Here is a 27,708-nt window from a genome sequence, read left to right on the forward strand (position 1 = left end):
GACTGGTTTGGAAGGCAGGGCCCCAGGGCACGGGGGCCCAGAGCCGACAGCCACAGCCTCCCCCTGCACACGGGCATCCAGGAGCATCTCAGGCCGGAGCCTCTGCTGCCTACCCTACTGGGACCCTGCCCTCAACCCTGGCACCATGAAGCTGCAAATGTTCTGGACTGGTCTGGAATACACCTGCCGGCTCCTGGGCATCACCACTGCGGCAGGTAAGACCCCGCCTCCCAGCTGCGGTCCCCTATGCCCTGGGCACGGCAGACAAGGCTGCTCAAGGGGTGGGAGCCAGCCGGCTGGGGACAGATGGACACATCCGGCCACATCTGCCCTCACTTTTCTTCCCAATGCCTCCAGAAACACTGCTCTGCAGGGCAGCAGCAGGTGCAGTGGGCTGAGCCTGGGTGAGGGGGCCTGGTGCTGAATGTGCACCTGGCGAGCCACCACCCATGTGACCTTGGGAGCCCTCAGCGTCCTCATCTGGCAAATGAGTAGAGAGGGTCTGCCTTTCCTCCTTGAGGGCTATTGTGAGGTGGAGGTGAGAGCTGACGCTGAAGGCATGAAAGACCCGGCAAATGTGAGAATCGGGTGCCTCGCTGTGTAGTTATGAAGACGGGCAACAGAGCCCATCATGTGGTACTCGAACCACAGCTCCATCTCATGGAAAGGGAATTCCCAGCTCTTGGGACAGGATGTGGAGATCCTGGGCTTCCCTTGGCCACTCTAACCCCGTTAACAGAGAGTCCTGTAGCAACCCAGGCCCCCTCTCTGTGGTCTGACTATAGGAACACACCGTGGGTCTGGGGTCGAAACGGTTCCCTATGCTGGACTCCTCACCCTCACCCAGCCTGATCATAGGGCAGCTCGACTCTCAGAGCAGAGCCAGAGCAGCCACGATCCTGAGTTCTGCCTGCTCCCCTCCCCAATGCAGACTCCCAACTTGTAGACCCCCAGGTCCCCCGCATGGTCAGAGTCTGTGTGCAGGAAGTGAGAAGGCAGGATTCTGAGCTCTCAGCTCTAGGCTCCACTGTCCCTTGGGAACAAGGAAGAGACACACATCGATCGCCAAGTCCTTCCTTGCCACTGGACAAAATCCAGTATGAGTCTTGGCAAATAGGAAGTGTCCCCCAGCTCAGACTTCAGCCATGCTTCTTCCAGCCCCTGCCCTGTCATTTGCTGATATGTGACCTTGGGAGAGCCACCCGGCCCCTCTAGGATAGCACTTTCCGATCAGGACCTGCTAGCCTGGTATTTTGGAGGGTCAAGGATGCACGAACTGAGCAGAGCTCAGTGGAACTGAGGGCATGCACCTCTTGGGAGAAATCCGCATGACCCGGTTCAGAGCTTGGTGGGGAGGCTGGCCGGCAGGCTCTTCTAGAGTCTAGGTCCTCAGCACAGGAAGTTAACTGTTGAAGAAGGTCTAATGATACTCCTCCTGTTGCAAGATGGAGCACTTGAGCCCAAATAGGGACAGCGACCTTGCCCAAGGTCACACTGCAGATCAGAGGGACAGGCGGTCCGGAGCCCAGATGCCTCAACTCTTAAAAAGACCAGGACTCTGGCCAAGGAACTCCCTGCTTCCCAGAGTAGGAAACTCTACCCAGTGGATACCAGGAAGGGTCTGAAATTGCTCTGCTGAGGGCCCCGAGTAAACGGGCTGGTGGGGGAGCCCATTCCAGCCTCCGCCGGAACCAACTTGTCACCTACATGTAAGGGAATGACTGCGAAGGCATACAGCTTCCCACGCTGGGGAGAGGACGGTAAACCTAAATAGGGTTCCTGTGTCTGGGGTTCAAGTCCTGGTTCACCCCTGTTGATCTTGAGCCCACCCTGCTCTCCTCTAAGCCTTGGTTTCCAGATCGGTAAAATGTACCCTTCCCAGCTGTCAGATAACTTGGTGATGGTTCCCCCTGCTGCATCCTGCCCAGAGCTGAGGCCTGCCTCCTGTCAGGAAGCCGATTTCAGATATATCTATTTTTCTAATAGCCTAGCAAGAGACAGTTTAAATGTCTGATTTATCTCAGCCAGTGGAAGGGTCTGCAGCCATACACGCGCGCGCGCACACACACGCTGTTCCTCTTAACCACAACTCTTATCTCTGTGCGGAGGGCCGCTGTTAATGCGGAAGATGGGCCTTCCACTTGGTTTTGATATAGGATCCAGGCTAAAAATAGGCCATGAGATGCCTTTTAATGGCCAGGCTTTCCAATAATCTTGTTGGAGATTTCTAGAGTGCTGGGAGCAAGTGGGAAGCTAGAGAGAGGGGCTTTGGTGCTCTTGGGCAAATCTCAAGTTTCTTCCAGCGTCACTAAACTCCTGGCCTATTTCCAGTGTTTAGGATTTGCAAATTCCTTATTCCCTAAGCCTCTTGTTGTTGAAATCTCTGTTGAGAAGTCCAGGCCCCATTTACAGTAGCACTGCTACTAGAAAGGAAATAAGACTTGAGACAAGGGCTGTCACTTTGCAGAAAGCCCAGGAGACCTAAAGTAGCCCCCGGTCCTTCTATGAGAAGAAATGTAGGTCCTCCAGAAGCTAGGAAAAGCATGTGGCCCAAGGCCGCTCAGAATGTCACCTGCAGAGACCAGGCAGCTGCCAGTCCAGCAGCCTCTTCCCTGGATCCCGTTCTCTGTAGATGGGATCTGGGGCTTCTAGAGATTCCAAGGGTGCCAGACCCCAGGAGGCCCCACCAGAATGGCAAGGCCCAGTGGCGGTGGCCTGGCTGGCTAAGTTCATCTCATCTTCTCCTCCCAGCCACTCGGAATAAAGCTTCATCAGGATGTCCAGGGGTCCCACGGGCCATTGCTGCCCCACCCCATGCCCAGCCCCACACCACCAGTGGGCACTGACCAAGCATTGCCACTGCCAAACAGGGGAAGGCAGGCCACAAGCAGACAGCACCCAGCTGAAGTGTTTCTAAAATTAGAAAATTCTCTCCTATGAGACTTTTCTTAATGACTTTGAGCCACTTATAAGGTTTCCAGGTCGTCACAGAGCTTCTCCCCAACATTTGTCTTACAGTTGGCTAGCTTCACTCATTTGCATTACCTCCCTGGCTTGGAAGGCTCTGTGTGTGTGTGTGTGTGTGTGTGTGTGTGTGTGTGTGTGTGTGTGTGTGTGTGAAATTATCAGGTGATTCTTATAGGCATGGAAAGTACCAGCTGAAATTGTGTGTGTGTGTGTGTGTGTGCGCGCACGCGTGTGTACGTGTGTGACCACTGGTGTCTCTCCTGCTGAGATGTGGCTCCAGGCGTCACCCAAAGAAGCAAACCCAACTGAGGAACTGCACGCAGACTGTGAGTGCTCCACACCTCCCCATACAGATGCCAGGCATCCACTTGTCCAACCCTCAAAGCAGGTTCTCACTCTGTCCACAGAAAGGCAGGGCCATGACATCCTGAGAGACTCAGGCCCCAGAGGATGCTCGGCCCTGTGATTTATTGTCATTACAAACCAACCATCAGGAAAGGGAAGCTGGGAAGTGCGTTTTACCGAGATGGGAGCACAGAGGGGCAGGGTGCCCCTTCTCTGTCCCACAGGACCGGTCCCCATCCCTGCTCTTGGAGAGCAGGATTGGCTTCCCTTTGACCTTCTGCAATCCTCTTAATCCCTGAGGGAGAATCTCCATGTGCTTCCTCACCACTCCGCAGCCCCGGCCCCACGTCTGTGGGGAAGAGAATGGAAAGAGCCCACCGTGTCAGCCCTTTGTGGAGACCCCCGCAGCTTTCCTCAGAACAAGGAGGCTCAAATCGGGGCTTCTCACTGCCAGCGCTTGAGGGCTTTCTTCACTCTTCCAGCTCTACCCTGGGGTCATAGCTGATAATAAACATTGCTTGAGGATTTACCGTGAACCAAGCTCTGTGCTACATGTTTTAAATGTGGTATTTCCTTTCACCCTCATAACTAGCCTTTGAAGCATCATCATGCCCATCGTCACCCCCACTGTACGTGGGGGGGGACTGAAGCTTGGAGACACACCTTGCTCAGGGTCCCACAACCAGGAAGCAAAGAGGCAAATTCTAACTGATGAGGGTCTATTCCTGAGCCTTTCTCTTAATTAGTGTGTCCTCCACCTAAATCAGGCTAAAAGGCACGTCTTTCTATGGCTTGGCAACCCCAAGATGCAGGATACAAAACACACAGAGGGTAGAGAGAGGCTTGTCTGAGGCCGTACCCTACACGGCTCAGGCAGGCGGGGTCATGGTGAAGGTGGGCACAGTTACACCGAAGCACAGTAAGCATGACCGAACACTTCCTAAGTCTAAAGACTCCGACATTTGATCCGGTTGCTCATTTGCGCTCTCTGAATAATTGCCGTGCAGACTTTCACTGGCACTACCATAACCATCCAGCCAAATCCACTCCTGGACCTCATCAGACGACAGACAGATCTGCTCACATTTCCAGAGGGAACTATCACAGCAGGACCTTCCATCTATGAGTCCAGAGATGCATAACTGACAGCAACAGTAAGATGAAGTCATGGCCTCGCTAAAGCCCCACCAGTGTCTATGGGGGCCAAACGCTGATCTCAGGCCTATTTCACCAATGAGGAGACCGAAGCTCAGAATGTTCAAGGAGCTTGGTGCGGGTCGCACAGCCAGGAGACAGCAGGTCTGGTATTGGCGGTCCGGTCTGCCCACTCCCAGGGCAGTGATGCGGTGGCACATCCGGGGGCTGTCAGCACACTGCTCCAAAGAGAAGGGCACCACACAGCCAACAAGGAAATGGGCTGGCACCAAGGCAAGGCCATTTTGAATGAGCCCCGCTTGTCAGGCTAATGTGCTCTTTCTCACAAATCAACGATTTTAGATCAACCTGGAATCACTTAGGCGTTTTGGTTTGTTCCAGGTTTTTGACCCATTAACCTCTTCTCTACATAAAGGACAGAGCCACATTCCCAACAGCCCCATTCTTTGCCAACACTCAGTTCAAAATGGAGATTTGGCTTATTAATATAGCCTAAGACAAAAGAAGCATTTAAACCCAGATGTTCTCATTATTTTTTAAAGAGTACAGCAAATGCATAGTTTGACCTTACCCCATCAAAGCCTTCAGAAATAAAAATAAAAATAAAAAACTAATGCTTCTAAGACAGCCATCTTGGGCTCTCCAGGCTAGTTTCCATCCTTCTTAAATGTGTATCCCCGTGGCCATCTCCTGCCATCTAAGGAAGCTTCATGCACTTCAACATGTCCACAAGCGGATTTATTACCTAAGCAAGACCACATTGTTTTCAGATCTTCCAAATGGATGTTGAATGTTTTTCTTTTCTGATCTGATTGTCCTGATGAGTAAATGAAATATCCCTGTTTCTGTTCCACTCTTCTACCACTGAAAGATCATATGATTTGGTTCAAACATTTTTTCTTTACTTCCTTATGCCCGTGTCTTCCTTAGATTTAGAACAAAGAATCTGTAACTCCATTTAGGTCTCATTTATTCAGCAAACATTTGCTGAGTTCCCACTTTGTACAATGTAGGCACATAGATTAGGATACTGTGACCCCTACCCTTAAGAATCACATGGTCTGACTAAGGAAACAAGCCAAAAATACACATCCTAGCATGAAGCACAGCAGTGTGGAGTTTGAGGGGTGAATTTGTGTCCTTCTCTACTAATTACTAGGTGTGTGACCTTAGGCATGTTACCTAACCACTTTAAACATCAGTTTTTTCACCTGTGAAATGGGGATAATGAGCGTATCTACCTTCTGGGGTTGTGAGCATTGAACGAAACAGTGACTAAAGCAGCAAACTGCCTGGCACGTAGATTCTCAGTCAGTGCTGGTGAATTTTTAGAGGAATGTGGAGAGCCCAGGGACCGCATAGCATGAGTGATGGGCTCTTCCTGAAGGATGGAAAAAGAAGGAAGACCAGAGGAAAGGAACCAGGCAATCTATGACCCTTGAAGCTGCAAAGTGAGGAAAGAGTTAGAACATGAAGTCTTTTCCTGAGTAACATTTTCCTTCACATTTTGAGGTTGGGTCATTAGGATCAGCCCACAGGATTTGGTTATTTCTATACTACGTGCAGTGACCAAATCAGAAGGAAGATGGTAGCCTCATTTTTTGTTTGTTGTTTGTTTGTTTTTATGGGCTGACAATTCTCTTAAAATTGTCCTTAGTTCTGAACAACCATCTGAAGAGGGCTATTATCAAAAAGGATTGTCCTTAAATACAAGTGGCAGATGCTGAGGAGAGAGAGACTTCCGTGGGCTCCCCCTGAACCTTCCTAGATTACAGAGGCCAGGAGAAGGTCCGATGAAGAAGCATGGTTATATGGCATGGATGGACATATCTGGAGGTATGGTCATTATTTCTGGCACCAGGAAAGCTGTCTTGTGGAAGGGTGGGCAGATGCATTCTTTTTTGAACGTGAGAAAGAATAAGAGGAAAATACCTTGGGCAAATACTTCGACTTGAAATCAAGACTTAGAAGAAATTTCCCCTGTAGTTCCTTACAAGAAAGATGCTACTCTGTGGTAGAGGCAATATCTTCAATAGTCTTAGTGAACCCTGCAGGGCTGTGTAAATGATATCATCACCAAGTAGCATATTGGCATACCATCTAGGCTACACGACCCTTCCTGAAGTCTGAAAAGGAAGGGATACTTTTCAACTCATTCTGTAGAACTAACGTTGCTCTAATACCAAGACCAGATAAAAGCATCATAAGGAAATTACAGACATATATCCCTCAAAACCCAGATGTACAAGTCCGAATAATGTTTTAGCAAATCAAAAAAATAAACGTCAAGGGGATAGTATATCCTAAACAAGGGAAACAGTAAGGTTGCTCTAATATTTGAAAATCAATTAATGTGATTGACCACGTTAACAAACTACAAAAGAAAACCTTATGTTCTTATGAAAATGGGTACAGAGAAGGCATTTGACAAAATTCAACATCGTTTCATGACAAAAACTATCATCAAACTGGAAAGAGAAGAAAATTTTCTCAGCTTATAAAAAACATTTACCAAAAAACCCTACAGCTACTTACAAGTAAAAGATCAAATGTCCTTCTCCTAAATTAGTAACAAGACAAGGGTGTCCACTCTCACCATTTCTAGCCAACGTTGTATTAAAGATTCTAACCAGTACAATAAGGCAAGAGAAAAAAATAAAATGCATACAGATCAGCAAGGAAGAAGAAAAACCTGCTATTCACAGATGACATGGTCATCTATGGAAAATCTGATGGAAGCTACCAGAAAAGCTACTAGAACTAATAAAGGGTTTAGTAAGTTGCAGAAGACAAAATCCATATACAACACCAATCATATTTCTACATACCAGCCACAAAAAACTACAAAATGAGACAGTTTAAGTGTAATTTATAAAAGCATCAAAAATATGAAGTACTTGGGGATAAACCTGACCCCAAAAGTGTAAATAAAAACCTGTAAACTGGAAACTAAAAAAAAAAAAAAAAATGCTGAGACATAGTCAAAAGGCCTAAATAAATGGAGAAATACATCCTTCTCATGAGTCAGAAGCCTCAACATTGTTCAGACGTCAATTCTTCCCAAAACTGCTGTATGGTCTAAATGCAATCCCAGTCAAAATCCCAACAGAGTTTTTTCTAACACTTGAAGGCTGTTGCCAAAATTGACATGGAAAAGCAAAGATCCTAATACAACCAAAACAATTTTATAATCAAAGATCAAGGACATTAACACTACCTGATTTTACACCTATTATAAGCCACAGAAATTAAGACAATACAGTATTGACACAGTGAAAGACAAATAGATTAATGGAACAGAATAGAGTCCAGAAATAGACCTACACATACATAAACAACAGACTTTTGACAAAAGTACAGAGACGATTTGGTGTAGAAAGAATAACTCTTTCAACAAATGGTACTGAACAATATCCATTTGCCAAAAAATGAATGTCCATTTATACCTTGTACCACACACAAAAAAGACTAAAACGGATTATAGACCTAAATGTGAAACCTAAAACCACAAAACTTTTATTTTTTTTTCCTAAAGATTTTATTTATTTATTTGAGAGAGAGAGAGAGACAGAGAAAGAAAGCGACACGGAGTGGGAGGAAGAGCAGAGGGATAGGGACAAGGAGATTCTGTGCAGAGCCTGGAGCCCAACACGGGGCTCAATCCCACGACCCTGAGATCATGACCCGAGCCTACATCAAGAGTCGGACACTTAACGGACTGAGCCACCCAGGCGCGCTCCTAAAACTACAAACAGGTTTATCCTGTTATCTAAAAGTAATGATAACTTGTGTAATGAGTTAGGCAGATAGTTCTTATTTACAATATCAAAAGTTCAATCCATAAAAGAACAAATGGATAAATTGCATGCCATCAAAATTAAAAACTTCACTTTTTGAAATACGATGTGAAGGGAATGAGAAATCAAGTTAACAAAGAGATATGATGGCAAATAAGCCCGTGACAAGGTGTTCCACCTCATCAGTCATCCAGGAAATGCGAATCAAAAGTAAAACGAAATTCTACTACATATAGTTAGAATGGCTTAAAATAAAGAGACCCCGCACACCGAGTGCTGCGTGTTGGCGAGGAGGGGGAACTCTCAGACCCACTGATGCTGATGTAAAATGGTACACTCGCTTTGGGAATGATTTGGCAGTTTCTTAAAACATTAATCACATGCCTACCATATGATCCAACCATTCCTCTCCCAGCTCTTTGTACCCAAGAGGAAAGAAAACAAATGTCCACACAAAAATTGTACGTGAATGTGCATAGCATCTTTATTTGTAATACCCAGAGGCTAGAGAAAACCCACATGCCCCTCAACAGATGAGTTATAAACTAACCAAGGCCTATCCAGACTTCTTAGCAATAGAAAGGCCTAACTACGGATACATGCTACCCCGTGGACAAATGTCAAAATAATTATAGTGAGTGAAAGTCAACAGCCAAAAATGAGTACCTACCATATGATTCCACTTTTATAAACTTCTAGAAGATTCAAACTAATCTCTAGTGACCGAAAGCAGATCAGTGGTTGTCTGGGGGTGGACAGAAGGGGAGGAAGGTGATATTACAAGGAAACAAGGGCCATTCTGCTTCCTATGTTCCTCATGTTCTGGCAGGTTGGCTCAGGTAGATGTGCATGATAATGGCAGAGGCAGGAGACAGCAGGCCCGGTTCACGAACCCATTTCGTATCTCCGCTTGCGTGAGGCCTGGTAACATCCTCTTGCCCAAAGCAAGTCACATTGCTGAGCTCAGGTTCATGGGCGGGGGCGTGGGGGGAACAGACTTCACTTTAATGTGGAGGACTGCAAAGTCATGTAACAACCAGTGTGGACATAGACAGGAGCATTATTGCTATCTACCACCAGGCCTTCTAGAAGGCCAAACAAAGTAGACCTCCTAGCTGGTCAACTTTGGTCTATAACTCCTGTTTAGAGAATCAAGTTTAGAGAATCCAAACTGGTGCACTCTCTTGCCTTCAGGAAACTCTCCCCACACAGGCTTGTGAGAGGTGTGAGGTGTACTGAGTGCCACGCTATACTCTAAAATCTCTTCTACTTGAATATCTAGAATTTTCCACTGTAAAATCTTGGTCCTTTCTCACAGTGTCTCTGAAACCTGGCTCCTATGTATCCACTGAACTCCTCTCAACAGATAGGTAAACCTCCCTGCCAGGCTTAGACTCTGCCACAGCTTCTCCTGAGTTAAGAAACCTACAGCTACTACCTTCTTTTCTCAATGGGTTCTTAGCAACTGCCTCCAACATCTTCATGTTCTTAGAAATGGTGCAAATCTAGCTTTTACCTCTACAATCAGCCATGACGGTTTCGGCACGTAAACCATCCCCAGCCATTGTCATCAGCTGGACCATCCTTACCTGACATGTCCTTACAGACCTTAAGACCAGTAGGAGACACACCAGACTTGAGGATGAAGAGGAACAGTAATTATAACAGGGTGAGCTATGAGGCTGCCCTCAGCAATGATGAACATGACATTCTCTTCCTTCCTCCCGGGCATCCAGAGCCAAGAGCACTGTCTGGCATGGAAAACCAGGTAATGTGACCTTTAGTGACCTCTGTGGCCCCCAGGGCACTGCACTGAATGTAAGACAGATATCAAAACTCAACCCAGCTATGGAGTCAGAACAGACAACCTACAGCCAACCTTGAGGTCAGTCCTGGGACAAAAGCAGCCCAAGGCCAGAGGCCGCCAGGATAGCCCCTCAGCAGTCAGCACCACGGACAGGCCACATCCTCGTGAGCACACTGGCCCTAAGCCCTTGGCCTCCCCAGCAGGTGCACAGAGGACACGACGCAAGAGTTGCTGAAGTGCATGGGGCTTTGGACTACTAAACCCCGGCCAGGCCTGCAGAAGGGACCTAAGACAGGAAAATCAATGAACAGCCATCGGTGTATTGAGAAGAGCTCTTTAGCCACCATAAAGATGTGTATTAATGGAAGGAAAGGATGAGAATAAAGCCTCTCTTCCCCCTTGAGAACACTTGCCTCTCTCAGGCAGGAACAACCCTCCTCTCCTGATAATTCTATTAGCCACCATCTACATTTGCACAACACTCTATCATTTACTAAGACTGAATGTTCACGACCATTTATGCATGCTTTTATTATCTGCATTTTCCGGAAGAGGAAGCAGAGGAGAGAGTGATGATTTGCTGGAGGAGTCAGGACCCAGCTTCCCTGATGCAGCCCCGTGCTCTCCCTGCCACAGCGCGGCACCCTCACTGCTCCCCCCTGCACTCTGATACCAGAGCTTCGGGATGCCCGGGAGAAGGCAGCGCGCCGTGGGTTCTCGGTCCCACACGTCTGATCCCTGCTAATCTGAACGAGAACAAAACACTCCGGAAAGCTACACAAAGAAAGCCCAGGCCCCTGGGAGAAGAAAATGCTGGGCCTCGGCCCAGACACAAGGGGCAGCGACGGGAGGGAAGGGGACAAGGGGAGGAGGCCAGGCTTGTCCATAAATGCTTGTGGAGGAAGAGTGGGCTCTAACCGGTGCCAAGGAAGCAGCCCCCGGGGGGTGTGCAGGAGGGGTAAGACAGAAGGGTGGGGCGGACAGCACTGGGCTGGGTTCCTACTGTGGTTCTGTTCGGCTGGGTCGAGGAGTCACAGGACCCCAGGGGACAGATAACAGGGCCAGACGGAAGCAGTCAACGGGCAGCTTAATGGTGGTATAAAGGTGGTTACGTTGAGCTCTGCCGGGCACCCCTCCCACCTGCACCACAAAGTCCAACACATCTAGGAACCTAGGCTGTTCTCGTGGGCAATTTCCTTCTTACGGAGAGTAGATTATAATGAAGCCCTGATTCTGGGAACATGTCTGACTTTTGTTTCCACCGTCAAACTGTCAGCTCCTATCTTCATGCCCAGCTCTGCGAAAAGGCCTCAGGGTCATTTGTTGGAGAGAATTGTTGATACGGGTTGCCCAGGTCACGCGGAACTAGAGCCCTGTGAAAGCAGATGTCAGAGCTGCCAGCCAGGCTACCTGGTCAGGAGGAAGGAGGCCAAGAGTACAGGCCAGATCCCACAAGTAGCTTAGAGGCTCCCAAACCCTGGGCCACGAACACCGCCAGAGGCCAGGGCTGGAGGCACTCATTCTTGTGATCACAAGGGAGCCAGTGATGCCCCCTCCGTGGCCCTGGGAGTGAACGCCTCCTTACGTGGAGGTTGAGCGCCTCTTTAAATTTGGGGTGTGCCTCCCTAAATTTACGATAAGCACCTTCTTGAACTTAGAGTAAGCGCCTCTTTAAATATTATGCCCAGGTGCCCTGCTCACCTGTCCCTCGTCCTGGCTCTGCCGGATGCCATAAGGTCTCTGTGTCTTACAGACAGCCCTGCCTAACTCTGGAAACGGGGCCGAGTTCCTAGGTCCCCAATTCCACAAAGCCAGGACTGTACCCATTCTCATCCATGGGGTCGACAGGAGGCCTCTGAGACAGCAGGCAGTCTACCCATGCAGTCCTGGGGAGACGGACACGCAGGACACAGGATGACCGAACCTCTTCTCACATACCAGGCCCGTTTCTCACCTACCGCTCCTTCTTCCACTTCAAGGCCGCACCTCATGCTTGTTTCCTGGCTTCTGAAATACCCCAGTTCTGGAAACTAGCCCCCTGAAAAAACATTTAGGAAAATTCAGACCCTCACTCAAAGCATCTTGGAGTCCTGCATCTATGTCACGTGGAACTCTGGTCCTTCCCAAGCCAGCTTGTCCCCAGCACAGGTCAGTGAGAACAGCAGGCTGAGAGCTTCCACGGCAATGGCCGCGGTGGCTGTCTGGGGTGAGTACTGGATTCGGTTCACAAATTTCTCCTGCGGTAGGGAGTCTCAAGTTTTGCTTTCCTTACTTTTCCGCTGGGAATCTTTGTGACATGACTCTGTGGAAGGAAGCTGCTTTATGAGGCAGAGCCTCACTGATCCTGCATGAAATCCCAAGATATCATACCACCAACAGGATTCTACAGCCCAAAAGCAGTCCCCAGACACCACCCCACTCCTGGGGGACTGCGTCTCCCAGGCTGTGCCTGAATTTGAGCAGGGGGAGAGGTGCTGCAGGACCTAGGAGCCCGCAAGCTGGCTTTCTGACAACCAAGCTGGGGACCAGTGAGAAGGGCCAGAGGCCCAAGGGACCTTGGGGGCAGGCTCCCTGCTGAGAGTCAATATACAGACCAGACCAGACACGGGGACTCGGGCCCAAAAATCCCAGGTAGTTAAGAGAATAGGATAAGCTGCTTTTCCAATTATCTGTGGCCGCATAATAAAACCACTGCAAACCTTAGTGACTTCAGGCTACATCAATTTTATTATGATTGAAATGTTGTGGCTCAGGAGCTCAGGCAGAGAACAGTGGAGACGCTCATCTCAGCGGCATGAGGGCTGGGAGCTCAGGTGGGGTGGCTGCAAAGGCTTGTCTAGGGGCCGAACGTCTGGAGCTTTGCTTCTGACTGCTGGTTTAGCTCATTGATTCTTCTCCACTTCGTACGTGCTGGGGCTGGGATGTCGTCTAGAAACTTCCTCACTGAACACGTCTATGCCTGGTGGAGAGGGCTGAGCCAGCGGGGGATGGCTGTGCATCTCTCTCTCTCTCTTTTTCTCTCTTTTTCTCTAGCATTCTCTACATGGCTCACTAGGGCTTCCTCGCACATGGTGGTCAGGAGCCTCAGACTTCTTACGTGGGGGGTGGCTGCCCCCAGAACAAGCATTGGAAGAGGGCTGGGCGGAAGCTCTTTGCGAATCAGCAGTGTAAGTCTATATCATTCTACGGGGCAAGCAAGTCGCTAAGTCCAGCCCATGTTCAAGGGGAGGGGAATTAGACTCCACCTCTTGATGAGAGGAGTTGCAAAGATTTTGTGGGTGGCTTCCATCTAATGCATCCTATTGTAACAAAGAAACCCCAAATTGCATTGCTATAATTAGGGGTGTCTCCCTCACCTAACAGTGTTAAGTACATGGGGGTCGATTCCCATTTTCTGCCAGAGAGCCCAGCAAGTGGTTTACCAGGTCTGGTCTCTGGGAGTGGTGCTGCCCCAGGGATCAGCAGGAATATCTTCACGAGGAGACCATTCCTGGCTCCCTTTCCTTAGTCATTGCAACTGGTGTGACGTTCAGAAGCCCAGGAGGCCTTTGGGGAGATAAGGGCTAGGGAGGAGAGTAAGTTCTTGCAGAAGCAGGTCTAATGCCCAGGGTACTTGTCTGCACCCAAACTGTGTGAACAGGGCTTTCCCCCAGCACCACAGGGCACAGCTTTCTCAGTGGACTTGGCTCCCTTGGAGGGGTAGAAGGAAGTTGCAAGGTGCAAAAAGACTTGAGGGTGTGGGCCCAGGAAGCCACACTGTCACTGCCCCAGGGCAGAACCTGTGACCTTACCCGGTTTCAGGAACTGTACAGAGAAGCCCACAGAACCACGGCCACAGCAGCTCCGGACTCTCATTCATGCTGCTCCGTGCTCCTGGCCCCACGGGGCCTTCCCTCTCTGCAGGGCTGTCCTCAGCTCCCAAACGGAATGGAGCCTGCCCTCGGCCGGGTCGCAGGGTGCTGGGGCCTTTTCCCACCCTCCACAGCTCTTCATTTCCTGGGTCCACGACCATCGGCCTGGCACACCAAATGTGCCATAAACGAGGGCGCAGGCTGACCGCTGGGGACTTTGGACCCTGGCTTACCAGAACAACTCTGGGGTTGCTGGGTGGAACTGCCCTGGGCACGGAGATTCGGCTGTGGCTACTTCTGACATGCAGAAGAGAACTCTGCTCAGGTGGCAGGCCCCTCGCCAGAGGCCTCGGGCGGGTGGTCACCACACCCCCGCAGCTTAGGCACCAGGCCGGTCCCTGAGGCAGTGAGGTGGTCGTTTCCTGACTCCTTCTGTGGCAGACGTTACAAAAACCCATTCACAGCTGGGCTTGGGGGACACAGTGGTCCACTGCCCATGGCAACAAGGGTCTCATCCATGTGACACCCCCCATACACATGAGCCCCCCAGTAAATGTCCTCCCCACCATCACCATTCCCACCAGAGTCCTTCTTCTGCTTCTTGGAGCCCCTGGGAATCAGCCCTGCTTCTGGCTGCCCTCTGCCCTTTCCCGCCAGCACGCTGTGGGCACAGGGCTGCACCCCAGGAGCCTTGCTGGGATGTTTCCATAAATAACATGGGGTTGATGATTCCCACCTTGAGGGATGCGTGCAGGGGGTTTGGGGGGGGGGGGTTAGTGCAGTGTGTGGCACGTGCTGGGACTTCCTCGAGAGGCCGCTGGGCTGGCACACCCGGGGGCTTCCAAACCCCGACGCCTTCTGGTCCCACGCTTCCGCCTTGCACTACCCTGAAAAAAACAAAAACCAGGCCTCAATGACAAGACAGGCCGTTCTCTGTGCCTGGGGAGCCTACCTGTGTGCCCCCCCCGGGCAGAACCAGCCCTGTTGTCCTGAGCTCCTGTGCCTACAGCAGCCTTGTATTAAGCAGGTGAACACGGTCGCCCGGGCACACCCTCAGAAGCCAGGACCAGCAGTGGCTACCAGTGTGCTGGGAGAGGGGGCGGCCTGGGGCACCCAGAGCGTGGCCCTGCCCCTCGGTCACCACCTCCTGTCTGCCGCTTCATCTCAGCCAAGTATCACCAAAGCCTCTCACCTGTAGCCCCGAGGTCAGGTCGCTTTCTGAACGGCAATCTGAACTCGTGGCTCAGTCTCCCCAACACTCGAGGCCCCCCTGGCCATGCTGCGGGGTCTGGTATTTAAAGAGCCACCCTCCCGCCTCTGCCCAAGGACTGCTCATTGCCCCCTTCCGTGCAAAGCACTTACCCGTGGTTGCCAAGGTCAGAACACACAAAAAGGGGTTCCAACTCACCTCTCTCTCTTCTCTGCTGTTTCATCGATTTGTTTTTTTAACTGCAAACCAGGGCTGCCACTATGGCATTCCTAGAATGCCCCTTTGACTATAGACCTTTTGTTCCCATCAAAAGTCACCGGAATAACTCTCCACACGCCAAACTAATCAGGGAAAAGGGCTGAGTTCCCAAGACCCTTTCCTGCCACCTGCTGGTCACTCACTGCAAGGCCAGGCAAATCTCCAAAGATTGCCCAGGGAAGGGGAGCAAGGGACTGAGTACCTGTGAGGTGCTTGGCCTCAGTCAGCTAGTTAAATCCTTCTAACCATTATGTGCAAGAGGGATAAGGCGGAATCTGAGGCTCAGAAAGGCTGAGGGACTCAGCTATTAACTAGCAGATGTGAGACTGAAATGCTGGAATGACCCAGGTTGGTAGGTTGGTTTTGCCTACACGCTCTGTGCCTCAGTTTCCCTTCTGTAAAATGAGGATAACAGAATACTTTCACTTAGGACTGTCGTGATGATTTAAAAAGTTAATAAATGCTAAATGCCAAGAACAGGACAGGATACACATTGAAAACTAAATAGATGGCATTTGCCTGCAGTGCACACGCACACCGCACACAGGTACACATCACACGCACACACGCACACACACTGATAGACAGCGGGAATCAGGAAACTGTCTGCCACCTGGAGCCAGAGTCTCAAGTTCGGTCTGCAGGTCCTTTACTCTCTGACGTGTCCTTGGAAGAACTACACAAGGTGACTGCCTGAGCCTGGCTTTCCTCCCGGTAAAGTAGGAAGGACAGATCTCCCTGTGTCTCGGGCTGCGAGAGGACAGGGACCAGGACAAGCGTGACCATTGCGTAGAAAGCATTAGTGCTCCGTAGCTTATGCCGACGCTCTGGAAGGGTGTGTGGCTGCCCAACGCTCCCAGCCCCTCGCCTGGTACAAGCCAGTGACCATCTAGAACCTGGAGAAGGCAGAGGCAGTGTCCTCCACGGCTCTAGACCAAGCCCAGGGGAGTGCTGGAACCCTCCCTCACCAAGCATACTTAGGCACCTCGCTTCCCTTCCTAGATTGAAGCGCTCCGTGCCCTTCTCCCTGAAGTACTTCCACAATCCAGTCCCCCAGACGTGAGGGGGAGGCGCTGGTGGCCCAGTGCTTCTCAGGAGGCAGCATTTCCACAGTGGACAAAGGGCTCCGGACACCGGGGAGGGAAGTTTACCCAGGGTCTCTGCCAGGGAGGAGAGGAGTCGTCAGACCCAGGGAGGCAGTCTCCCAGACAGCACAGACGAAGAGCCACACACAGGCAGCCAACTACGACAGCTTAACCCTGCCAACTTTGATTTTCTGGGAGGGAGACAAGGTGAAGCCACACTTTGGCCCATACCAGGGTGTGTCATCTGAGCCCAGAGAGAAATGTAGGATGCACGCAGTGTAATCAGTTAGGACCAGAAAGAATTCTGGTGAGTGGGCCATGTGGCCCTGGAGGAAGGTTTCAGGACACCTCAGTGCTGTCTATGGAATGTTTCCATCCGTGAGCGGATGGGGTCTGAGCCACAGCTCATTGAGCGAAGCAGGGAGAGCAAGGGAATCCCTGTGAGGAGATAGCCCGGAGCCAGCAAGTCTGGAAAGCTGGGTCCAAGACAACGTTCAGCCTGGACAAAGGGAAGGTCAGGCTCTTGAGCACAAACACCAACTGCCAAGAAGCGGTGAGAGGAGGAACGAGGCTGATCGGCTTCTTGTGCCGGAGCAAACCCTCAGGGGCTTAACCAGCACTGGGTCCAAAGCAAGGAGCCAGGAGGGTGTGATACAGCCACCAAACCAGCAAGTGAACACACAGTCACAGAAACAGCTAGAACAGTGATCTAGGCAAGGGAACAGGGGTTGGGGAGGTCCCGCCCACAGCCAAGCACTGAACCCAGACACACGGCACATACGGCTATGGCCTGCAGGACAGTGAGGCCCCTTGAGGCCATGACACGTGGAGGACAGCTGTGGAGCAGAGGGGCTGGTGGCCTGTGAGCATCAGCTGTCTCTGGGGGCATGAGGCGTGGTGGCACGACCAATGTGGGCAGAGAAGGGAAGGCATCTGTGCTCTGGGGGCTGGCATTAAAGACCTCTGGGGTTCTGCCTGAAACCCTTCTGGTTTCCAGAGACCGATCCAGAAGGCTCCCTGCTTGCTTGTATTTTCCCAGCCAGCAATCCCTGTGCCACGTGGAGAAGAGCCTACCCTGGCTCTCAGTCCCGCGGGGAGAAGGCTCACTCCGCAGCCAGGGAACCACCCACAGGGCCACCATGTGGTTGGAGCACCCGGGCCCAATCTCCCCTCTCCTCTTCCCCTCTTAGTGTTGATCGGCGTGGGCACTGAGACCTTCCTCCAGGGGCAGTTCAAAAGCCTGGCTTTCTATTTGCTGTGAGTATGTGTGCATGTGCCCTTCCCTGCCTGCCTGCTCTGCTCTGAGTCTGTCGACTAACACAGCGCAGCCCCCACCCCTTCCGCCTAACTCCATCTCATCCCACAGGTGGACGAAGTAGAGGGGGCTTCTAGGATATTCTCTGGTTTGAGCAGGGTTTTGGTCAGATCACCCCATAAATCAAACAATTATCCTTCCAGCCATCCACCTGCACACCCATCCTCCCAGCCATCCATCCATCCATCCATCCATCCATCCATCCACCCAGCCAGCCAGCCAGCCACCAACTATCCAGCCAGCCATCTACCCACCCATCCATCTTTTCAATCATCTCTTTGTTCAGCAAACATGAACTGAGCTTGTTTTAGAGAGAGCAGAATCAGCTCCAAAGACTATATATTTGAGCCTTCTGCATGCCAAGCACAGAAAAACGTTTTATTTAGGTTGTGTCCTTTAGCTCTGACAGCACCGGAGAAGGGCATACTGTCCTAATTTTTCGGAGTAGAAGATTCAGAGGGAGTAAGCAGCCCAGCCCGTGTCAACAAACACGGGCAGCAGGGCCCAGACTCAGGCCCGGGTCTGTTTAGTTCCCTAGCCTCTGCCCTCTCTTGCCTGCCAGCCACCTCCACAGATGCCTGCCGGCAGGAAGGACGTCACTGTGCAGTGGTGGCCTGAAGAGGGAGGACGGCCTGGGGTCCCCACCAGCTCTGACCAAGCGGCTTCTCAGCAGCCCCATCCTGAGGGACGAGGTACCCCTGTGCTTTGGCCTGTGGGGATCACCAGGCTGCCTCCTCCCCGTCCACGTCCACCCTCCTCCCTGCCTCACTGCTCAGGGCAGCTCTTCAATTTGCTACATACATCACACCCACCGTCTCCCAACCATCTTTAGCCTATTTCCACTGTGCCACGAAATTAGCCACCTAGAAACGGAGGGCCGTTCCAGAAGCTTCAGCCACTGCCACTGCCTCCAGGCCATACTCCTCTGCCATCTCCTGGTCTCCGTTTCATTTCTTGTCACTCAATTTACACCTCTGGAGCTTCGGACTCTTTCTCACACTCACCTACATCACCTCACCTCCGAGCTCTTGCTCACCCCGTTGAGCCCCCCAGGGTGACTTACCCGACCCCCTAAGCTCGACGTTCCCAAAGCCCGATATTCCTTCCTGGCATTCTGCCCTGGGAAGCCTGCCCTGAGCCCGGAGCCCCGCTGCCTGCAAGTGACTTCTCTTCGCTCCAACTCCCTGCATGTCTTACTGAGCCTGTCCCTGGCCACCGCACACTGTGTCCCCGGAATCCAGAAGCCAGCCTGGCCTTCCTCCTCTCCCCCTCTCTCTCTGCCTAGATTATCCACAAACGTCACTTAACAGGTCAGCTCCATAGCCAGTAGAGCCCTGCCCCTTCCTGCCTGCTCTGTGCCTGTCCCTAGGAGACACCATGCCCCTCTGGTCACTCTGTGGCCCAGTCCTAGAAGATATTATTTCCAGCCTCAGGTCCCCCCGCCCCTCGCTGTGAGCTAGTTTGTGTTCTCCACCGAGCTCTGCTCCACAGCCCCAGGGGATGGGAGCCACTGCCCGCTGGCCCATCCCCCTGCACTCACCCCCACTCACTCCTCAGGGACCATCGCAACACCCCACCCCCCTTCTCCTCCCCTCTGCCGCCCTCCCTGCACACAGGCAGTCTCCCCTACAGATCTCAGACTCCTGCCTCTGTGTACCCTCACACTCAGAGCCTTGGTCGATGGTAGCACACCCCTGTGACACTGTCACTCCCTCCCCTGGGTCCCTGGGACCTGGCACTGGCCGAGGCCCAGAGCAGGCTCCCGTAGGCACTGAGCTATCATTGGCTTTCTCCTTGTTCTGCTCCACTTCTCTGCACACCAGCTTCCTCTCGCATCTTTCTCCTTCCTTCCCGTGAGGCCCCTCACTGCCTTCCTCACACTCACCCACAAACAGCAGCCACACCATTGGCTGAAGGGTCTGCGTGGCTGGTGTGGCACCCCGGGGAAGAGGCCTTGGTTTGTGGGATCCTGCTACCACGGCAGGGCTCTCGGCGTGGATTCGCTGCCCCGCCTGAGTGACCAGACCTTCCTGACCTCAAGAAACACAGCCTCTATGGCAGCAGACAGGACACCTGGCCAGTCACTCTGCTGCCCAAGCCTCAGTTTCCTCCTTGTCCCCCATCCCGGGATGTAGAAAAAGCCAATGACGCTTGTTTTACAAAGCACACGCGCTGGGGTGCTTGCTAGGAGCACAGGCTCTGGAGTCTGAGGGCTGCGCTCAAATCTTGCACTCGCTACTGGTCTGCTGTGGGACCACAGCAAGGAGCTGGACCTTTCTGTGCCCCGATGCTCTTAGCCGTAGGCTGAGGGTTATTACAGTGCTTCAATTATAAAATTGTTAGAAGGGCTAAACGAATTGATACCGGTAAAGCCCTTAGAACACGCTTGGCACATGGCCCGTTATATAAATGTTGGTTATTCAATTTAAAAGCTGAGGAGTAGGGGCTAGGGAGATACTGGGAGACAGGGAGAGTAGGAGAAAGTAGGGCTTAAGTACTAAATGCTCATGGAGAGAGACAGAAAAATGATAATAACTAACAATATAACAATATTTATATAGTCAACACTCTGTGCCACGTTTGAAGGGCTTTACAAATATCAGCTCATTCAGTCCGTATAACAATTTTATTGTTGAAGCACTGTCATTACTGTTGGTTTACAGACAAGGGCGCGGAAGCACAGAAAGGTCCAGCCCCTTGCCTCTAGGCACACAGCCGTTCAGTAGTGGGGGCAAGACCCAGGTCCCTGAGGAAACTGTGGCCCCAAGCCACCTTCCCCTGGGAGGTAGCACTTCCTTTCACTCATTCATTCACTCCAGGGATGTCCATGGGGCACTTCACAATCAGCTATTCCCAGAGTGGGCCTGGGCTGCGGGGAAGAATTAGGGAGGGAACTGACAAAGGGAATCTACAGAGTGGTAGCCCAGGTCACACAGTAAAACAGGGAGAAGCAAGAGGTCCCAAGACAGACAAAAGGAGGAAAGAGGAGTCCTTCCAAGAGGGGCTAGCTTGGGCAAAGGCCCTGTGGCACCTGGTAGTTTCCTGTGTAGTCAGAGGACTATGAATGTTCATGTAAGGCTTTAAAGGCATGCTAAGAAATTTCAATTTTATAGGCCGGTAAGACCCTCCAATAAAACACGTAAGTTCCATTCCCGAAGATTCTGATATGTGAAGTCTGAGGCTGGCTCAGGAATCTATGATTTCACATATTTCCCAGAAGATTCTGGTTGCAAGTTCCCTGGACCACACTTGGAACGTGAGGAGCTTTTGAAGCAATCTGGACTGGGAAGACTACGGTGGCAGAAGGAGCCCTAAGGGCAGCCCGTGGGGACAGAGTGGAGGAGCAGGAGAGGGAGAGGGGAGGGCAGGAGGCAGTGCCCAAACTCAGACTGTTTGGACAGTGGCAAAAGGGAGAAGGAAAGGAGTCTGGAAGAGATCCAGCCTTTAGGTTCACACCGCCGGCAGTGGCTGTTATGCTAGTGTGACGAGTAGCTAGAAGGATGTGACTGTCAGTGGTCACACAGGGACCGGGGTCAAGGCAGCCTCCCCTGCTGGCCTATACTCCATCACCCATCTCTGGGCCCCGGCTCGCACCCCTCCACTGAGGCCCACCCAGCATAGCCCTGGCCTGGACGCAGCTCCCGGCAGATGCTGGCTGGGTGGCAGCATCAGGCCAGGAAACTCCTGGTCAGTCTGCTGGCTGGAGATGGCCAGGAGCCCCAGATGCTGTGAGAAAGCAGGCTCTGGGAGAGCGAAGGGCCGATCCGATGGCACCAGACCTCCCTTCCCTGTCTCCACCACAGGTTTGTAGGTGCTGTCCTCTCCGTGTGTGAAGGGGCCTACTTTGTGGCTCAGCTGCTGGCCATCTGCTTCCGGTAAGTAGCCTCGAGAGCAGCCCTTCTACCACCTCGTGGCCCCAGACACCCCCAGATCCCTCCACCCGTGAGGCCACAGCCCAGGTGACATGAAGTACTGCGGATAGCTTCCCCCCCCACCGTGCAGCCAGCCCCTGCCCAGACATGGGCTCAGTCCTGCAGGACCAATGATCCCTTTTCTCTGCTCCCAACCGGGGGAGTGAGTGAAGCATATGCACAGGGCCCGTTCCCACCCAGAAGCCCCAGCAGAGTCCATCCCCACCTCCAAGAACAGCCCGTAGCAGCACCCGCCATCCAAGGCACCCATGGAGAGGTGAGGACCCTGCAGAAGGCCAGATGGTCGTGGAGTAAGCCGAGCTAGATTTGAGAACTGGCTCTTCTTCCTGCTAGGACCCAGGCACAAGTCAGGGGCTGCAAGGATCTTGGGAAGCCACGGAGGCTCATACTTGCTGTCCGGCAGTGCACCGTTCACAGAAGCTGTCATCAGTGTGGCCAAGGGCTGTCCCTGGAACACGGCTCTCAGAACCTCAACAGTTGCGTCTCTAGGTAGTCAGAGAACGAGCCAGGCCTCAAATCCAGCTGTTCCGGGGCCTTGCAAGGCCATCAGCTGCCTCCCAAGGTCACCAGCCCTGAGGCAACAGGCTTCCTCCTTTCTGATGAGTGGCACTGCCAAGGGATTTTTGCAACTTCTCTGGGACAGGGGAGGAAGGAGCCCTGAATCCAAAGGGGCATTTCACCGGGCTCTGGACTCCCTCCTCTCCCAGCCAGGGTCCGCCACAAAACAGTGTCCACCAGAGGGCACCAATGAGCCATGGCTATGGTGTGCGGGAGGAGGGCTGTGCTCCGGACCAGCATCATCCTCCAGCCCCCGCCACTGTCCCAAACTAGCCTGCACAGACCTGCTCCAGACCAACGCAGAGGATGAAGGAGATGAACCTAAAGGCAAGCCCTTTCCTCCTTTGAAACCCAGAGGCAACACCGCTGAGGAAACCCGCTCGGCATCAGGCCTCCGCCAGGCCCCTGTGGGGTCCCCACGAGCCGGTTTAAAAAGAAGCCCGTCTGGACTGCTAACATCTCATGCCTAGGCTGGGCTCTGTGAGCAAGGTGGCGCTGGATTCCGGCCTGTTCACTCAGGTGGCCTTCAGCTTGCACAGTGCACAGTCTACACAGCTGTCCCAGCTGTTTCCTTCTCCACTCCCCTAGGGACCTCCCAACAGGCTCCTGAGTCTCCTATTCTCCTTCCCCCAACTTTGCTGAATCCTGGTGTCATTCAGCTCCCATCACCCTTGACAGAGAGACAGGGCCAGGCCGCCTTTCAGAAAAATTGAGGGCCCTCTAGAAGGATTCAGGCAAGACCCCTAACTGTGGAACCCATAATGAGGAGTCCAGCCCCTGGGGAGAGTTTAGCCAGAGGCCACTAAGTAGAAATGGGCACAGCAGGACCCGATCCCAGACTCCAATAGCTTTCCATGTTCTGGGGCTTTTCTGGGTTGTTTCCTGTTTCCTGCTAATCCTGGACTTCCTCCTGGCAGATGTCGACAACAGTCCCTGGCCTACAGAGCAAGGGAGAAAGCCCGCTGGTTGGGCTGCTTCCAGAAGTTCCTGGCCTACATGCTGCTGTCTGTGGCCTGCTTTCTCCACCCTGTCCTGGTCTGGCATGTGACCATCCCAGGTAGGAGCTCCAGGAGTCAGTGGAGGCAGGGAGCCCCCACCACAGGTGGGCTCTGAGCAGGAAGGGCTGAATCCCCCTCTCGCAGGCCTCGGTGACACTGGCTCCAGGGCCCCCACTGGCCCCATGGACTTCTCTGGCCTAGATCATGGGGACAAGGAAGAGTCAGGCATCTGTCATGCTGATCAAGTGGCAGGAATGTCCCGTCATGTAGGTCTAGTGGCTGCACACAGAGACTTTCCTCCAATGCCTACGTGTGGTCTGAGCCTTCAGAGGGTGTGAGATGGTCACTTCTCCATCCAAACCCTTCCATGTCTCCCCTGTGCCTACCCATTCAGGTCCAAACTCCTCAGCCTGGTTTGGAAGGCATGCCATGGTGGGACCCCTGGCAGACCCTCAAAGCCTCCGCATCTTCCCCTCCAACTCGCAGACTGTGCTAGTCGGCAGGAAGCCAGGACTCAGAGCTCCCACCCCTCGGTTTTGCCCATGACCTCTTCTGCTAGAACCCTCCTCTTCCCCGCTCCCTAGCTGTGTCCCTCCTCATGAGCCGCCGAAAATGCCAAAAGCAGACCGCGCAGGGAGACAAAGTGGAAAGGCAGAGCCTCCTCTTCCTTCCGGTGGTTTCTTTAAATGTGCCTGTCGTAGCATCTCAGGGCCACTCCGTATGGCCCTTGGTGCACTCGGGAGGATTCAGCATTGCCGAGGCCAGAGTGAGCCACAGCCTCCCACTCCTTGGAGAGCGAGAGACGCCCAGAGGCTTCCTCTGGATAGAGTGTGTCTCCTGGCAGGAGACCCAGAGCAGCAGTCTCAGCCTGAGACAGAGGGACCTCTGGCCTGGAGACTGGGGGGGGGGGGGGTGCACCCAAGAGGGGGACCCATGCTAGGCCAACCCCACCCAGTAGGATTTACACTTTCCTCCATGTTTACTGGGGAGACTGCGGAAGGAGCATCTACCCACTTCTGGGAAGGGAAGGAAGCCCAGTTCAGCAGTTGGAGCCCAGTATCCAAAACAGGGAGCAGGTCCACTGCAGCTATGGCAGGTGCCCCCCAGCACGCGGTCCTAACAGGGCGGCCAAGCATGGTGATGAGAGGCCAGGCAGACGGACCAGGGTCGGCTGTCAATAGGCAGGGGGACTCAGGCCCAGGGTCGTCGTGTTGCCAAGCAGGGTGAGACCCAGCACAGCACTGGCCCCACTGACATCCCTCAGCCACACACCAGGCCTGTCCCCTGAATCTGAAGTGGGTGTGTGATTCGATGTGCCGGCTGGAGCCCAGAGGGCCTGAGCGTGCCACAGTTGCCCTTTGGAAGAGCGGGCTCAGACAGCCTCTGGCTCTTCCCCAGCACATGCCCAGCATCCTGACCTCCCGCATCCCTTCCAGGCTCCATGCTCATCATCACTGCCCTGGCCTACTTCCTGCTGAGCAAGCGGAAGAAGAGCAAAGCCGAGCCCGAGGTGCCGGCTCCCCCAGAGCAGTACACGGACCCCTCCAGCAGTGCCGTGAGCACCACCGGCTCCGGGGACACCGAGCAAACCTACACCTTCCACGGGGCCTTCAAGGAGGGCACTGGCTCCCTCTTCATCCACATGAAAAGCATCCTGAAGGGGACCAAGAAGCCCAGTGCCCCCCAGGGCCCAGACACCCTGACGGGGCTGACTCTTGAGCCAGCCGACTCGCTGGTCAAGAAGAAGCAGGTGCACTTTGAAGACAGTATGGTCAGAATCATCCCGTCTCTCACCGAAGACGCGGATGACGGGGACAGTGAGCCAGAGGAGACCACCTCTGACACCACCCCCATCATCCCTCCCCCACCAGCCCCTATCTTCCTGTCTGCTCTCACAGACACCCACCTATTCTGATGCCTTGTTCCAGCCTGGGGGACACTCAGAAAAGGGTCTGCAGAGATTGACGGCCCTGCCTGGAGTTTCCTGATATCTGAGGCCACTCCAGGGAGCGTGGGGGCTTCGCGGGTTAGGGCTTCAAGGGGTGACCAGACATCCCCATGGTAGCTAGGCTGCTGGGCCATCGAGATCCTGCAGAGGCCTTGAGGAAGGCACAGGTGGAGCTCATGCTGCCTCAAGCCAGCAGACGTTCCTCCTTCCTGGACACGGAGCGGGGAAATCCTTGCACTCTCCCCAAGAGACCATCAGTCCCATTTCACATAAGGTTGCTTCAGCCCGGAAGCCAATGGGCTTCTCTTGCTCCTGACACGAGGGCCCAGCCCTCAGCAAGGACTCATGGTCCATCCCATCTCTGATGCAGCAATCCAGCTCCGAAGGCCCAAGGATGTGTTGGCTCCTTGAGCATCTCCGAGGCAGGTGTTGAAGGTAGCCCTAGATCCCGCCCCCCCAGGTGAGATTGCTCCCCTTGTCGGGAAGGCGAGGCAGCGAGCCCTCAGGCCGGGAGCAGCAGGAGCCGTGGGCCGCATTCTCTGCGTGCTCTGGGGCTGGCGCTGGGCAGCCGGAGTTACGGAGCCCTTCAGGAAACAATGCCGCTCTGTGTTTACTGCGGGGAAAGCCAGGCTCATTCCAGAAGCATCGCTGAGGACTTCCCGCATCCCCACCACATGAACTTTCCCGAGATTCCAAGCAGATGATGTCAACCAAAAGATCTTGGAAGACGACAAGGATCCAACAGCGTGGGTCCCAGCACACAGCGCCTACAGTGTGCGGGGTGGGGGCGGGGACCAGGGAGGCGGTGCTCCCCAGACACACAGCACAGAGAGGCAGCTCGGCCATGCTCAGCAGCCCAGTGGCAGAATAGGTGATACATATGCATTTGTTTTAAATGTAAGGGAGGGAAGAGGAGGGAAAGAGGAGGGATAGGAGGAAAGTGGGCAGGCAGCTAGCTTGGCTAGGGAAGTGACAGTTAACCCACAACAAGCAAAGAAATTTCAATCAGATATTCCTTCAAAGATTTGCAAAATGGTATTTGTTTCTAAAAAGTGTCCTCTGGTCCATGGGATAGTTGCAAGGAAGAGCAGACAAGTGATTCTTCATAGGCAATCTCAATGAACAGGCAATCTGAAGGGACAGTTTTATTGTTTCCCAGTGTGTGGGGGTGCATTGTGTGTGCCTGTGCGTGTGTGTGTGTGTGCGTGTGTGTGTGTGTGTGTGTGTGTGTGTGTGTGTGTGTGCAAGCACCCAGGTTCCGCAGAGCAACCTTAGAGCACATGCTTTAAGGTCTAGAGAAGAAATGTGTTCATTCTTGTACACTTTTCAACATCCCCTAGGAGTTACTTTGCAAATGTGTGGGACTCAGGACCCCCCCCAGATGATCAGTCTGGGGCCCAAATCCAACAGGTATCCCAAATGAGCAGCCCTCTTTCCATGATAACCCAGTTCTCCTGTAAAACCAAGTGAGAACAAATAAATAAATATGTCCGCATGAGCAGTTGATGACAGAAGCTGTGGAGCTGGTGAACCGTCACCAAGGAAGAGCTTCAGAGTCCGAGGGCCCACCGTCAGGGGAGAGTGGAGAACAGATGTGGGTGTTGGTAGACGGGAACGCACCCAATTCCTAATGGGCCAGGCGTCCCAGGCGGGCCCCCTGTGCACAGAAGGAGCCCACGTGGAGAGGAGCCAGGGGCCCTGCACCTGTCACATGCAGAAGGGGACTGTGATGGGCACAGGCATGGCAGGTTTCTGGGGAACCCAACATTTCCATTCTGTTCTCAGAACCCAAGCCAGCAGAGTGGAGACGGCTGACCAGGTCACAAGAAGCAAATACCGAAGTGTATTATCAGAGCTGTTTAATAAACACTTCTGTCAACCTGAGGAGTAGAGCGTTGTTTGGGATGGGTCTTAGAGGGGAGGCGCACGTTGGGAGTTCCAGGTGATACGATGTGCCTGCCCTCCTGAGACATCGGGCTTCCGGGTACCCATCATCAGTTAAGCAAGAGTTTGCTGGCTTTGCATTAGAGGCTCGGACAGTTATGATCTTCCCCAGCTTACAAAGTAAAGCTCTCAAACATGCTATTGCTGCCAACAACGGCCACAGCAAAGCTGGGATGGGATCATTAAACAGCCTGGAGCCCTCACCTCTGTCGGTAGAGCAGACAGGAAAGTGGCACGTCCTGATCAGCAGGTGAGCACCACGTGTCCCCATTTGATCCTCGGCCCAAGACACTCTACAGCCACATCCCTATGCACTGTTATCTCTATAAAGATGTGGTGATGACCCTTATCCCTGAGGAGAAACACAGACCAGAAGGGCTGAGCCTATCCTGTCCTTTTCCCTTTCTCAGCAGAAAGTGAGCAGACGTTGCGTAGACGTGGAACAGAGCGATGGGAAGTAGACACAGCATTGGGCTGGGATCATTGGCGCTGCTCCTAACATGCTGATTGGCCTTGGGCAACCTTCTCCACCTCTCTG

The 27,708-nt window shown here is 52.9% G+C and overlaps 1 protein-coding gene across 5 annotated transcripts; it reads left to right on the top strand.

Annotated features, from left to right (window-relative positions):
* TMEM72 (transmembrane protein 72) lies at nucleotides 1–27,110 on the top strand. 5 transcript variants are annotated; one of them, XM_087862922.1, is made up of 6 exons: nucleotides 129–215; nucleotides 6,125–6,303; nucleotides 17,666–17,732; nucleotides 21,594–21,665; nucleotides 23,198–23,337; nucleotides 24,715–27,110. In XM_087862922.1, the coding sequence occupies exons 2-6, from the start codon at nucleotides 6,261–6,263 to the stop codon at nucleotides 25,191–25,193; spliced, it is 801 nt and encodes a 266-aa protein (XP_087719048.1). In that variant the 5' UTR covers nucleotides 129–215; nucleotides 6,125–6,260; the 3' UTR covers nucleotides 25,194–27,110. The 5 variants fall into 5 exon arrangements, with proteins under 5 accessions (XP_045665877.2, XP_087719048.1, XP_087719049.1 ...); XM_045809921.2 differs by lacking the exon at nucleotides 6,125–6,303 and having other exon boundaries at nucleotides 1–215; XM_087862923.1 differs by lacking the exons at nucleotides 6,125–6,303; nucleotides 17,666–17,732 and adding an exon at nucleotides 22,056–22,799 and having other exon boundaries at nucleotides 130–215.
* The last annotated feature ends 598 nt before the right edge of the window (nucleotides 27,111–27,708 follow it).

This window comes from Ursus americanus, chromosome 6, assembly GCF_024610735.1.
Source record: "Ursus americanus isolate L20-20 chromosome 6, mUrsAme1.1.p, whole genome shotgun sequence".
Taxonomy (NCBI): Eukaryota; Metazoa; Chordata; class Mammalia; order Carnivora; family Ursidae; genus Ursus; species Ursus americanus.